We start from the raw sequence: 15357 nt of genomic DNA on the forward strand, positions 1-15357 counted from the left end.
TTCAGCCGACCGACACGCGACTTCGGGCCACCACACAGATGTTCATTAGGCGTACAAATCTCAACGAAAGACAACCGGATCTTCACTTTAAGGTACATTTCTAGAAGACGCACGAAGCTCCAAGTGGTAAAAAGCTGATCTTTCGTTTAATTTGCGTCCAGAACACTCAATGAGTTTTGTCCCGTTTAGGATCCATGAAAATCTGGTCAGCCTGTGTAGGGGAGTCAAAATGGTTGAAAGGGATGAAACACCACGCACCAGCTCCAAAGGGTATCCTCGCGCCCTAAATATGGATAGGGTCCAGTGATCTTGAAATTGAAAACCGGACCCGTGGCTAAAATGATAACGCTGTTTATTTTTAGAACAGGGAGCGGTTAAAGGTGTTCACTGATTGAAAGAAATGTGACGTTTCCGCGGCAGAAGATGCACCTTCTGAGGTCTAACACTACAAAACGCATCCTAAAGCGACCATCCTGAAAAAGCGGTGCGGCGTGATTTCTCCCACCATACCCCCATCCCCCCGTAGGAATTTAGTGAAACGAACAAAGGAAGCCTCTCTGGGCGTCTTTTAGCTGCTTGACAAAACAAGGGCGGACGAAAGGGGTCTTCTTGTTTCCCTGTAATCTACGGAAGAGACAAGGCAGGGAGCTGTTCAAGGTGCTGAAGGGCCCCCCTTCTCCACTCGTTCTGGGACACTTGGCAGCGCGCCAGAGCCAGTCACGTGCGCCGGCTCCATCACGTGACCGATGTGCACCCACCACCCGCTCCCGCTCCGCTTGTCGCTCAGTCCTCCCATCTTTCTCAGTCTCTCCGTCCGCGTGGGATCCCCAGACAGACTTCAGGTGCACCGCGGCCGAAGCTCTGCTCCACTCTGCTCCCGTGAGTCATGCGATACGGAAAAGCAAGAAAGACGCGCTCGCACCGTGCGGACAACGGGCGCTGAAAACCCACAACCACCGTCCTAAGAGTAAGTGGACATTCGAATGGAGGCGCGACGAAACTTGTTTTGAAGGCAACTGTTCGCGTAATCGGACTAGCCGGCATGACCTGAATTATGTGTGTTTCTGTGCCGTTTGCAATGAGATGCATCCGAACGCGTGACAGATAGTGCGTTGTTTGTGTGTGATGTGGGTGGGCGGTTTGTATTACTAACGCAGGTCGTGGCGAAATGCTGTGCTGTCAAAATAACGGCATATGGGTGATGGTGCCCCACTTTGTGAACGCCTAGCTCACTACTTTATACATTTTTATGCAAAGTGATTCGTCTTATGGTGTCTGTTTCCACTTTTCTCAGTTGTGGACTTTTATTAGTGCAAAAAGAGATTTAAGGCAATTCTCTATATATATAATAAATAATATATAAATAAATAAATACACGCATCCGCACCTGCAAGTGGCGTGATTGGAATTGGCTGCCGTGCTCCGTCTTTAGATTATGGCGTGAGCGGAGTTGTGTTGAGCCAAAAGGTACAGCCACCGATCTCATTTAACTCAGAAGGCTTGGGATTTAGGATGGCTGGGGTGAAGGTCCCACCGAATCACGTATACCCCCAGTTTCCCCCGATTGAGCGGACCGAACCGTGTTAAAGGTGTGATGTGCATCCCCGCGGGTCTGTCGGTGGTAGACACAAATTGACAGAACTGAAATTCGTTTTTATCCCGGACACATTTCGACTCTTCCTTGGTGTGCTTTTGTCGATAACGACGTGAGCATTTGATAGAAAAGGGATGAGCTGGACGATCGCGCAACTCGGCTGTCAATAATTCAACATGCCTAATGACAGGAGTGCGTAGAGTACTCCCCGTGAGCGGTTTGCTGGAGAATCGAGCAAAAGGGAAAAAGAAAGATCGCAACATTTTCACGGAAGCTCCACGTTGGCGGTCGGGTCATTTAAGATGTGGCTGAGCGTTGCAAATAATTGCACACTGTCTAAACTCTTCAAAATTCTGCTTCCTTAATGACACTTTAAGGTTCTTTACCTGGTTTGTTTGGTTGCTCGTAGCTCCGTTGCTTGACAAAGCACATTTCATTTTGGGAAAGGTTAATTTCATCTCAAGTTGGCTATTTGTGCTTTGAAAAACTAATATATAGGAAAAAAAATGAAATCTTTAATGTGGTGGGCTACCCAGCAGGGCACTAACAAATTATGAAGCCCTGGACTTAGCCTGTGTGATTGTGTGCAGGAATAGTCCTTTTAAAATCAGGACCCAATGATATTTCACAAATATATATATATATTTATGACTGTTTATTGCATGGATCCTGGTAAGTATCTAAATAAATAAATGCTTCTTTCTGGAAATGTAGATGGATCTTTTGGGAACCAAAAATGGTTTCCCTGTGGCATCGCTGTGAGCCCCTTAATTTTTTAAGACTGTAGTGTGTGTCTTCGTGATCAGATTCCATCTGATGATGATCCACTGAAAGACTATGTCCCATCCAGGACTGGTACCCATCTTGCACCTAGCGCTGCTGAGATATGTGAGACCCTGAACTAAACAAAGAAGAAGATGATTTCTTGATGATGTGAGCCACTTACAGTAATCCATCCATCTTCTAACCCTGCTTTGTCCTAAACAGGCTCATTGTTTACGGTAATGCCAAAGATTATTACAATTTGTCCCATACACTCTTGGAAAAAAAAAAAGGATTCCTTAAAGGCCCTTTACCGAGTTGTGTGGTTCCCCATATGAGCATTGCTTGACAAAGCACCATTTCATTCTGAGAAGGCTTCTTTGCATATGACGTTGGTTCTTCAGGTTTCACGTTATGGGGACAAAACAGAAATCTTCACCGGGCAGTATAGGCGACCTAACAGGATACTTACAGCAAGAACATCTGAATTTAGCCTGTGTGAGGCAGCAAAAGTACTTTTTTTAAAAAATTACAAATGTTTACGGAGCCTACAATCTGAATAAACTAAGGTTCTTTCTGGAACATTCACATGGATGGTCCTTTTGGGAACCAAAAATGGTTCCCCTATGAAGAACCATGGTACCTTCACTTTTAGGAGTCACTCTCACAATGCTGGTTCTTTAATGGCACTATATAGTTCTTTACTGGGTTGTTTGGTTCCACAAATTGCTTGACAAAGTGCCATTTCATTCTGGGTACGGTTCTCTGCATATGGAGTTGGCTCTTTGTGCTTTGAAACACAAAAAGTACCACGAGATCAATCATCCTGACATGCGGAGGGGGCTCAAGTCCCAAGATGAAGAAACCGGAAATCTTGAATGTATTGGTAGGCTGCCTAGCTGGACAATAACAGATTAAGAAAGCCTAACCTTAGCTGGTGTGTTTGTGTGCAGCGAGATTCCTTTTAAAATCAGGACCCCTTTGGGATTTACCATCTATTCATTATTCTTTACAGTATGGAGCCTATTAATGATCTAAAATAAAGGTTCTTTCTGGAACAGTCCCGTGGATGGGTCTTCTGGTTTGGTTCCCCCGTGGCATCACTTCATTTTTAAGAGTTAATATCAACTGGTTCTTTAATGGCATTTCATGACTCTTTACTGGGTTGTGTTGTTCCTCGTTGAACCTTTGCTTGACAAAGCACCATTTCAGGGTTGTTTGTGTTTTTTTGTGCTTTCAAAAACTTCCTAATATGTAGAAGGAATCTGAAATTTCGAATGTATGGTAGGCTACATAGCAGATCACTTAACAAATTTAAGAAGACCTGATCTTAGCCCGTGTTATGGTGTGCACCAAGAGTCCTATAAAATCCTGACCCCTTGGTATTTCACAAATCTGTTACCATCTAGTCATTTATAGTATGAAGCCCGTTACAGATCGAAATAAAGAAAGGTTCATTCTGGAAACTTCATGTGGATGAGTGTTTTGGGAACTAGAAATAGTCCTGGCATCTTCATTTATACTGTGGTGGGTTGGCGCCCTGCCCGGGGTTTGTTTCCTGCCTTGCGCCCTGTGTTGGGTGGGATTGGCTCCAGAAGACCCCCGTGACCCTGTGGTTGGGATATAGCGGGTTGGATAATGGATGGATGGATCTTCATTTATAGAGAGGGATGAAATACAGCATTTTCTGAACTCGCTTTAGCCCAAACAGATTTGGGACCATCAGACTGGAGAACCAGGCCTGAGTGGGATGCCAGTTCATCCCAGGACAAAACCACACAGAATACCAGTTTTTGAATCTCCACCTGAAGGCGCAAACCTTTAGACTGGATTCAAACTAAAACCCCAGGCTAAAGACACATGAACAAGGAAAAAAAGTTGAAAGTCCATGATGGCAGCGCCCAAGCCAGTCTGCATCTGTGTGTTCAGAGCTTCGTAGTGCTGACCTCTGCACTGTGCTCATATTTTTGTTAATGTTGGGTTATGGAAAGGTGTCTAAGGCAGGTGGGTGGTCTATTATTTATCGCAACGTCTGCTGCTTGCTGCCTCAGCAGAACTCTGCACCAGTTATGTGAATCACTCCGGCAATCCTTTGTATTTGAAATATTTGTGCCCACACAATGGAATCCTCGCCCATATCCTGCGAACCGATTTTCACTGGAGGTGTCTAGGCGCGCTTTAAATGTCCCTTTGCATGCAAGCGGATCCACCAAAAGGGAAAAAAAAAAAATTAACAAATCTGCTTTCTTTAGCCCTGCAGCCAGAATTGTTGAACCAGGGACCACCCCCCACCTCTTTCATGCTTTGCATTGTCAATTACCCAGTGCCTGATGCCATTCTGCGCACACCGCTGCCCAGGCAGCGCACGCGCCACTCTTTCCACTTTTCTCCTTATCATATGACCAACACACCCGAGACAGCTTTGCTTTTTTTATCCGTTTGCACAGCTGCTAAAGCAGTAGCCGTCGACGACGTGTGGCTGCAACGAAAGGACTTACAATATAATTTGCACGCTCTAATAATTTAGGAAAATGGATGTCCCGTGCGCTCAGTGAAAGAGAGGGGCGTGTGTTTTCCGTGCAAGAAGCACCACATGTGGCGAGTGTGTAATGAATGGCGTGCCCTGCCTCCGGGCTTTGAGAATTAAAGTACCACGAGATCAATCATCCCGACATGCGGTGGGCGCTCAAGTCCCAAGATGAAATACTTGAAAGAGTATTGACTTGAGGTTTTTTCTCAGGGCTCGGAGATTACTGCCGAGTGTTATACCTCAGACGCGGGCGGTGGATGAATTCTTAGCGAGGAAGAGCGATGGGTAAGGTGAAGCTTGAGTGAAATTTTAGTGTCCAGCCCAGCCCTTCCGATTTGCAACATCCAGGGCTGGTCCTCGTTGTGCGTCATATACTGCCTTGGACCCCCAAACCCCCCCACCCCATACTCTTAACAATAAAGGCATCAAAGCAGATCTTCAGAACGATGCCATAGAGCAGGGGTGGCGAACTCCAGGCCTGTAGTGCCACAGTGGCTACAGGGTTTTCATTCTAACCCTTTTCCTAAGCAGTGATCAGTTTTCACTGCTAATTAACTTCATTTTAATTGCCCTGATTTTAAGGATTCAGTCCACTGAATTAATTCCTTTCTTCATTAAATGGCAGCCAAAATGAAATGAAATGTGAAACAAGCCAACAAATGACCAGCTAAACCAATTTCACTCCAACCAATCTCTTAATGGGAAGCTGATTTTTGACGCTAATTAAACTCGTTATTTAATTTCACGACTTGTTGCTGCTCTCCAAAACTGTTGCTTTTCGTGTTTTTTTTTTTTTTAGAACACTGTCAAGATGTTTTAGTTGACCTGTGAGATCAGCCTTACCGAGACCATCACCTTTCTTTATTTTTAGATATTGTGTGATGGGCACAGGTGAGCTGGCCATGTTGCAGCTTGTTTTGTGTCTCATTTTTATTTGGCTGCTACTTAAGGAAAAAGAAAGAAACAACTAAGGGGCCTGAGTCAAGTTAATTAAAATTAAGGCCAAAGAAGTTCATTAGCAGCATTGCCTGCACTCACCATCGCTTTCCGTCATTTTGACGCAGGAGGACTCTCGTCAGAACGACACCTTTTCTTAAACCCCAGAATTAAACACTGAAATATTTTTAAGTTAATGACATTCGTTAACGGCTCCGAACTGGATGTTCTCGAGAAAGTCTCACGCTGGTTAGGTGTGAACGTTAATACAAAAGGTGGTGGACGACTGGCATTTCAAGGCTTTGTAATGGCGTTCTAAAAAAAGGTTGCTATATAAAACAAGGATTAGTTGATGTTTTACTGGGTGATCTGTGCTCCACTGAGGAGGATGTCGCGTTGCGTTATACGTCAGTTAGAACATCTGACACCATTATGGTCAAGATTAGGGTTATCTGATTCAAGTCCAGTAAACCAAGTGACAATAACCTGCAATCCAGCAGAGCTACAGGGGTCTGCAGCTGAACCCATCTCGATTTATTAACGGATTGAGTAAGCAATACAATGTCACAGTGCAACTGACCCCTTGAATTGAGTTGGGATTTAAAAAAAAAATTGTTAATTATTTCTTTATTGTATTTGTAATGATTACAAATAAAGCATAAAAAAAAGAGAGTCGAGATAAAAATATATATGTTTATACTGTAGGGCGGCACACTAACCAGATGGTGGCGCAGTTGTCTAATGGAAGCCGGTGCTTGAATTGCAATTCCATTTGCGGCATTGCAGTGGCACGTTCTGCAGTATTGCATAGTGATTAAAGCTTTACACTTCATACCCTGAGGTTGTGGGTTCAAATCACGCTGTTGACGCTGTGTGACCCTGAGCAAGTCTCTTCACTTGCCTGGGCTCAGGTTGCAGGGTGTATCCAGTTGTATCTGAGGATAAAGTGGTTGGCTAGATGACAGTAACATTCCCCTGCCCTAAAGACGTGCATAGGTAAGCTCGATTTGTCCATTCTCAAGTCCCCGAGCTGTATGCACACTCTCTTCCGGATTTAACATCAGCCAGCTGCTTCACTTCCGGCTGATATCAAAACGGACGATCTATGGCGCTGTTCACCCGATTGCTTCAAGACGTGCCCAGGCAATGTAAGTCGGATTATTTAAACACTGTCCCGAAAGGAGAAAGGTTTCAAACTATTGGGTGGTCCAGATCTAATTATGCAACTTTTAATGCAATGCAGGAAAACAATATAAGACAAAAGAATTGCTGTTCAACTGACAACTGTCTCCCCGCCATTTTGGAATGCAGGGCAGGTGCTACCATCTATCTGCGACAAAAATATTTTTTTGTGAATTCTCTATGTAATAAACTTAATAAAAGTTATAGCATAATGAAAATTGCATAATTTGATCTGGACCACACTATTAATGAAAATTGCATAACTAGATCTGGACTACCCTGTATAGCGTGGTCGGGATCTAATTATGCAATTTTCATTACGCTGTAACTTATTAAGTTTGTTACATAGAAAATCACCCGAAAAATCCGGAACCATCGAGAAATGTACGAACTGACGTCATGAAGAATCGCCTTTGTGCCGAACTGGAATCGTCCCCGCGTAAATCAACGATCTGGATCTGCATAATTAGATCTGGACCACCCTATATATGTTTGAAGCTACATCCACAATTACTAAGGCACAATCCGGGTGTATTAAAACGTGTGTCTGTTACGAACTTGCAAGGGAAAATGTTATTACATTAGGCTTCTTTTTAATAAAAAAAAAACAAAAGGATTTCAATAATTAGTCATTAAACTTTATTCGGGGTTAAGTGAATATGCAACGGCGCTGGGCACGTTAGATTAGCCAGGGATGAGTCACCATTACATTAACGGTAGCAGGAGCGCCTATAAAAACGGCAGCCATGCATAGTCGCACACACTTTTCCAACTTGGCAAAAGGCAAGCAGTCCTTAAGGATAGCGAGCCACCTAACGGAGCCATGTAAAGAGCAGAAAACCGATCCATTATGAAGCTCGTCCCGGTGCTACAATACATAACACGAGTCTGCTGGACATCTTACCTTGTCTCTGTCTGGGCCAGCAAAACGGTGAATACCAAACTGCTGCTTCATTGTAAGCGTCTCCAATTGTTTCCTCAGCTAGAGGATCTTCTCTTTGAGAGACATGTTTTCATCAAGCGCTATGTGGACAACTGCTGGATCCGGAGCCGAAGCGTAGTCAGGGTTCTCAAAGATTGTATCATCCTCGCCTGCTGTGTCATCCTCCGTCGGTCGCTTTCTCCTCTCCTAAACCCCTAGTCTTGGAAGCAGAGAAATTGCTCCACTCAAACGCAGGAACCTCTCCCATCTTCGACTGGCTCGCGAAAATCCTCTTTTCTTAAAATCGCCGCCTTCAAACTCAGGTATGGGGACTAGCCGTAAAGTTATATGATACATTTAGAAAACAAAGTACCTTGTTGTACTGACTGGAAGCCCGACATAATGGTACACAACAATGTTCAGCTGTTGAGCTATACGTACGCTGAAACTTAAACTTCTTTTTATCGTACATTCTCGCCACAAAACAAAAATCACAACCGCAGTATCAACAACGGAAGTGACTGAGCCCGCCAAGATTTCACCGGAAGTACGTCAGCACTAAAGGACGCATATAGCCAATTGAATTAAGCGGCAACGGTAATATGTTAATATTATTGGTAATATTTTATATCGATTTGCCTAGCAGACGCTTTTATCCAAAACGACTCCTAAAACAGGTCAGCATAATCGACTAAACATCAGTCTGGGAGGGATCTTTTGGATCAACTTCGACAGGTCAAAGTTGCAGAATTGACCATCACAAGTGCAACGCTTTAAACCAACGCCAAAGTAGCTCGTCGTTAAAGAGCCCGTCAAAGCCCTCATCCGTTAGACAGATATTAGCGGAGCAGGAGTCTTCCGATGCTTTTTAAACACACTGATCACTATCACTTTCGCGTTTGGTTGCATTGTTGAAAGTGTTAAGTACGTATTATTAACGAAAAACGTGTTTTTATATAATGGAAACCGTCAATGGCTTCACTAAGTACCGTGACTCCATACAGCGATCAACGTTAACACAAGGAGGGGCTGCGCTGCGCATAGAGCGCTATATTAAATTCAAATTGAGCGTGTACAGTACCCGATCTGACTGATTAAGACGCGCTTCTTGTTAACTTGTAGTGTACATGCTGTCATGTAATCTTTAATATCATTAAAGTTTAACTAGAATAACATATTGACAGATAGAGAATTAGAACTGTGGAGGTCACAGAGGGGATTTCAACCTATAGTGCTCTGGGTGTACACTCTTAAAAATAAAGGTGCTAGAGCGGTTCTTTAGGGCGATGGCATACGGGGAACATTTTTGGTTCTCAAAAGACCCATCTACATGAAGATTCCAAAAAGAATCTTGATTTATTTAGATCCGCTACACACATGCTCCATACAGTAAATAAGCATGAATAGATGGTAACAGATTTGTGACATTCCAACGGGGTCCTGATTTTAAAAGGACTCAAGCTGCCCCCAGTAACACAGGCTAAGTTCTGGTTTTCTTAATAAGTTATTGTCCTGCTTGGTAGCATTCCATAAGCTAAAGATTTCAGTGATTTTTTTTTTTTTTCATATTTGGACATTTTTCAAAGCACAAAGAACCAACTTCATATGCAAAGAACCCTTACCTACGTTAAATGGTGCTTGGTCAAACAATAGTTCTAAGAGGAACCACATAAAAAGAACCATAAGACGCCGAAACAACCTGTTGTTTTTAAGAGTGTAGCGCAGTGCTTCTTCTGTACACTGTGCCTAAACACAGATGGGGGCTGATAGAGGGGCACAGTGAGCTGTTTTGAAGCGCGTATTCCTTTCTAGGATCTGCAGATGTCAGGGTCGCGTCCACTCTGTGACTGCAGCGGATGGACTTACACGCAAGGGGTCGACCTTGAAGTTTCACGCTCGTATTTGGGTTATATCGCTTGTGATGGAGAAAAAGGTCAGGGGCTTACCGTCATGATTCATGTCTAGGATAGACTAAAAGATCAGGGGCTCTAGACTCTGAAGTAACCCGCGCCACTGATTTCGGCAGTCCCCCTTTAAAAAAAGCGATCTGTACTCTGAAAAGTGACACTATTTATGAGCCCCCAAGCAACGCTCCCTCTGCGCCCTGCAACACCCGTTTGCACCTATATGGTATATCCATCCTTCCATTCATTTCCTACCGCATCTCTGGGTCAGGGTCGCGGGGGCAGTATAGTCTATGCAACAATGAGTCTATGTACAGCATGTAATTATTATTCAAATTCCCAGCTACTTACGCAGTGTTATCCTGAGCAAGTCACTTCACCTGCCATGTGCTTCAATTAGAAAAATAAAAGAATATGATCAATTGTATCTCAGATGTTGTAATTCGCATTGGATTAAGGCGTCAGCGAAATAATAAATTACACACACACACATATGTGTGTGCGTGCGTGTGTGTGTGTGTGTGTGTGTGTGTGTGTGTGTGATGGTTTATTGAGCTACAGGAAGATTTTTTTATGCCTTACTAATCGATCATGTTTACGATTTCGTCTCACTGGGCAAAATACTCTTATAAAATCCAAGGAAACTCAGTCTGGAACTTGATGTTCAGATGCGAAACAAAGCACGGTGTTCTTTCATCAGTGTGGCCAGCTGTCGCCGCTGATGGACCACCGTTTCAAAAAAAACGACGGTTATCGTGCCGTTATATGCGGAAATCCACATATTACCTTATAATGTGAGATTTAATATTGCCTGTGAATTACTACTGCTGTTAGCTGTTAACTCGAGAAGAAATTCCCAAACTAGGTGGGCGAAAGGCAAAGCGGAAGGTGATAGTAACATCCTGGCCAATGTGATTGGAGATCCGGCGCCTCAGGCAACTTCATGAATTAATTATTCATTTTCTTTCTTTCTTTCTTTCTTTCTTTCTTTCTTTCATTTACGTCTTTCTCGCCGACATTCCTTTTTTGCGGTCAGACCCTCCTCATTCTCTCGATCTATCACACCTAATCCGCACTTCCCTTGCTCCTTTCTTCGTCCCCCACCTCACCAATACACTGTCTGCATCAATTCGTCTGCTTCTGCTCCTCCTCGCGTCTCGGACAGTCAGTCACCTTAAGCGTGGGGTCGCTCAATTACACCAGCGGCCACGCAGACGTGGGTGTTGCGAGCACATTTTTTTTTATTTCCGAGTCTTTTACTAGAAGCGCTAGGAAACGGCGAGACGTGTGTGACAGAAGCTTCTCGTGGGGATCAAACGCTGCGCTGCCGAGAAGTATACGCAGCTAAGAGCCGCCGGTCGACCGCCACTGAAGGAGGAGGATGATGATGAGGAGGACGAGACGGTGAAGCGCGTTCCGCTCGATCCCACCTGCCCAGGGTCTTCACTGTCAGGAGTTGCTTGGACTTGGCGCCTCGCTCGCTGCTCACCTGTAGGAATCTCTTGTGACGTCCAGACCAGCCCCCCGGGGGCGCCGGCGCACCCACTGCGGCTGCACGCTCTTTCTTCTCCGGCCACTTCGTGCGCTTCCACATGCAGACGTGCGGCTGTCTGTCCTTCTCCATGGAGCACGAGAGTTCAGCGCCAGACCACGACCCGCAGCGCATCAAGACGCAGCTCCGCGTCGACTACCGGACCAGGTACGCCCTCCCATTGCTGTCGCGACCCTCTCCGCAGCCACAGGTTGTCCGCTCTCCTCCGAATTGTAACGGTAGTGGAGGCAGACTCTCCCGATTAAATGCGTTGCCTGTTTTAAACGAGAAGAATTCTCTAGTGGGACGGGTGTTCCTATATTTTAGATGTATTTTTTTAATTATTTGTGATTTTGAACAACATTAGCAGAATTTCAATAATTAACAGAAATACCCAGTAGACATCGTTTGCGGCACTGCCATCATTTTGCAAAGTAGGAAGATTCCCGCCGAGGAGAGCTCGAAGTTGTTCAACCTTTAGGTGTCCTTTAGATGACGCTGTGGTGGTCCGGCCGGCATATAAACGAGCTGAAGCAGAAGGTGTCATCCGGGATTCCCTGTGAATCGTCCCCTACACCTCACGTATGGCTGTTAAGCTAATACTGTACCGGTTTAGTGCGCAAGGTGCTATATTCTTCCTTATTGTGTTCAAAACGATCTGTTCGCGGTGAAACGTCAATCTGCTTTAAGGTTATGGCAGAGCTTGTGCTGGTACAAATTTAGTAGCATTCTTTGTTCCTTTTGTCACTACTCAAGATGTCACCATACCAGCTCACGATTTTTTAGAAATGTATCAAAATTATTAATTTATAGCATCATTATGAAATGTTCCGTATTTGATTTACAGATTTTTGTTTTATTTCCTTACTTTGAAACTTGTACCGCACATTCCTGAAGCAATCATTTCACGCAAACTTTGTAAAAGTACAGCGCCGTCCTAAAAGATACGGGTCTGAACAACGACACCAGTGTGTCCCTAACTGTCGCACAGTCATCTGAGGGGTTAATCTGAAGCACACTGCCGTCATTCTGCACATCGCCGTAAACGGAGCTCCAGATGTTCTTTACTAAAGCCACCTCGCGTTCCCCCGATCTCAGTTGCTTTTCAGAATTTTTTGGACGCCCCGACCACCCCTGCAGCTGCACCTCATTGTCACAGCGCGGTCTTCAATAGGCTATTCTTAGCCGCGCCATAGAGCAGCGTTGCCTCCTAGCAACGGCGTGATTCAGCCGCACTGAATTCAGGCTTCTCACAATAGGTGCTTTATCATTAAAAAAAAAAAGAAGTAAAAAGAAGCCTTATTGCTTGAGATATTTTATATAAACGTATTTTGGGGGGTCGGGTTGGGATTCAAAGAACAGTTAGTAACCGCACAATCAAGATGCATTTTCTGCCAGGAAGTCAGTCAGTCCCCTTACCTTCTAAGGCAGATCTGTGGTTAGTACTTCCAGTCAGGTCATGCTGGCACATTTTATTTGAGGGAGACGTGACCAGCTTCTCAATAAAATGACTATTCTGTGAATGAAGACCCTCTGTCGTCGAGCTGGCACAGGCAGCAGCAGCTGCTGTCATTAACATTTTCCACCCGCATTTCCATCTAAACAGCAGCTCATTTAGCTTTGTCACACTCGCATCTATCTAGAGGCATCAACAGCGGATCGAACGGAAGCCAAGGTCACCGAGACCTGCTGGGCAGAGCAAGCAAGTCGTCGTCTAGGTTTCATGGATCTTCACTGGGCAGCAGTCAATAAGAGGTTAGAGGCTCACTTTCCAGGCCATATATCCGTTCAGGCAGGACTGTTGGACTGACCTGATGAGACAATTGGCTATGTAACCGTGGTGGATATGGAAAAAAATCAACTTGATATCCCCCTCAACTTATTTTCTTAGCAAAACATACACATTAATTGTGTAGATGATGAACCTGAAGTTTTGATCTGCATGTTACACCATTGTTCTCTGGTGCTGTCAGATCTCCACTCCACTCCAGTCTGACAGGTCTCAGAATTTGTTTTTTTATAGCTTCCAGCACCCATACCACCTGAACGTCAGAACATAATCCACCTGAAGCTAAGGTTGTATGGACTTTCAATGAAGATGACCTGCCATGGTTTCATGTCACAAGCAAGAACCTGTACACAGAGATAGACAGAGATAAATAATTGGCACTGGACCTTGTCCGAATTAGCCCACCATAATCGGCTGGATGCCAACCCCCAACCTGCTCTTGCATTCCACCCACTCCCTCTACTACCCACATGATATTCCCAACTGCCAGCACCCACACCACCTGAAGCTAAGGATGTACAGACTTGCCGCATTTTAATCTTGAATTATAATGAAGATGACTTTCCTGAGTCCTGCAGTGGGCTGGCACCCTGCCCAGGATTGGTTCCTGCCTTGTGCCCTGTGTTGGCTGGGATTGGCTCCAGCAGACCCCTGTGACCCTGTATTCGGATTCAGCGGGTTAGAAAATGGATGGATGGATGACTTTCCTGAATTCATGTCACTAGCAAGAACTTCATTGGAGGTACTAACTTGTACACAGTGATGACCAGAGATCAATAATTGGTGCTGGACCTTGGTCCAAATTAGCCCACCACAATTGGCTGGACACCAACCCATCCTTGCATTCCACTCACTCCCACTACCACCCATGTACCATTCGCCAACTGCCAGTAGACGCACCACCTGAACTTCATGTGCATCACAGTGGGTTTAATGTTTACCCAGGGCCCACTGGGTGTGGAAGTCCTCGAAGCCTGGAATAAAAATGACATGTGGCAGACATGAATTGAGAGCAAGGGCCCAGAGTTCTGTGCTACACCCCTGTCCAGCATGTTTGAGCCCATCTAGTACTTGGATGGGAGACCATCTACAGTAGGAATGGCTTAGTGAGGCCACCAGGAGATGTTAACCCTGTGGTCTGTGTGTAGATCCCCATTCCAGAGTGCAGTGACGGTGACACCATGCTGTAACAACTAGCTCCATCCTTCAGATGAGACGTAAAACCGAGGTCCAGACTCTCTCGGGTCATAGGAGATCCTTCATAAATTGCCCATCATAGCCTTGACCATTCTGGCCCCCTAATCATCCCTTGTCCCGTATTAGCTAACTACCCCTCTCATCCCCTAATGTATGATGAGTGTACTGGTACAAGAATGGCTGCTGTTGCATCATCCAGGTGGATGCTGCACATTGGTGGTGGTTGAAGTGGCCCCCAACTGTCCATACAAAGCGCTTTGAGGGGGTTACTAAAGCGCTGTATACATGCCATTAATGAATTCTCCTTCATGATGTCTCCCCTTGTTGGATCTCATTGAGTACAGCTTTACCTCATGCAGCCAGATCTTGACAAAACTCCGCATCCCGCTTGTTAACTCCATGGCCTGTGATTCCTTATCCCCATGGAGACTGCTTATGTCACGATTCTGTGTTCTGCATCTTTTGCCCATGGAGTCTGATTTACGCTGATCTCATTGGCCTGCATTTTGACCAAATTGGCTTTGATTCTCTCAGATTGGTTCACATCTCTTGTATCTTAGTGTCCTAAAGCTTTACCAGACTCAAATTTTATCAGAGCGTTTGGTAGGTTTACCTCACTGAGAGCTGATTAGGCCAGGTTTTGTTGCCCAACTGGGTCTAAAGCTGTTAGATCTTGTCGTGTAGTACTACCCTGTGGATTCCGAGTCTCGCTTCCTTCTTGGTCACCCATTCTGTCAGATTTCAGCATCTTGCTTCATTACCTCTTTGGTTTGTTCCTGTTACATCTTGTGTTTTGGTTTTTAACTCATGGATTCTGATTCCACATTTTTGGAATTTTTGTGAAAGCCTGTTAAAGTCAGACCTTAGCGTCCTGCACCTTTACCCCTGAAGCTGCTGATGTCATATCTTAGTACTATGTAGATTTACCCAACAGATTCGGATTGAATCAGATCTCACCATTCTGTAGGCTTGTCTCACAGGAGGCTGACTTGATCAGATGTCACTGTTCT

The 15357-nt window shown here is 44.9% G+C and overlaps 1 protein-coding gene across 2 annotated transcripts in view; it reads left to right on the forward strand.

Annotated features, from left to right (window-relative positions):
* The first annotated feature begins 668 nt into the window (after window positions 1-668).
* The window catches only part of LOC120517685 (voltage-dependent calcium channel gamma-5 subunit), a 35623-nt gene continuing 20934 nt past the window's right edge, over window positions 669-15357 (forward strand). The window contains exon 1 of one of the 2 annotated variants that reach the window (XM_039740129.1): window positions 669-967. Coding sequence is in view for 1 of the 2 variants with exons in the window: in XM_039740128.1 (XP_039596062.1) it covers window positions 11423-11529 (107 nt within the window). In the remaining variant the exon portion in view is untranslated. Of the gene's footprint in view, window positions 968-10897; window positions 11530-15357 lie in introns of those variants that run through there. The other variant, XM_039740128.1, reaches the window with a different exon arrangement.

This window comes from Polypterus senegalus, chromosome 17, assembly GCF_016835505.1.
Source record: "Polypterus senegalus isolate Bchr_013 chromosome 17, ASM1683550v1, whole genome shotgun sequence".
Lineage (NCBI taxonomy): Eukaryota > Metazoa > Chordata > Cladistia > Polypteriformes > Polypteridae > Polypterus > Polypterus senegalus.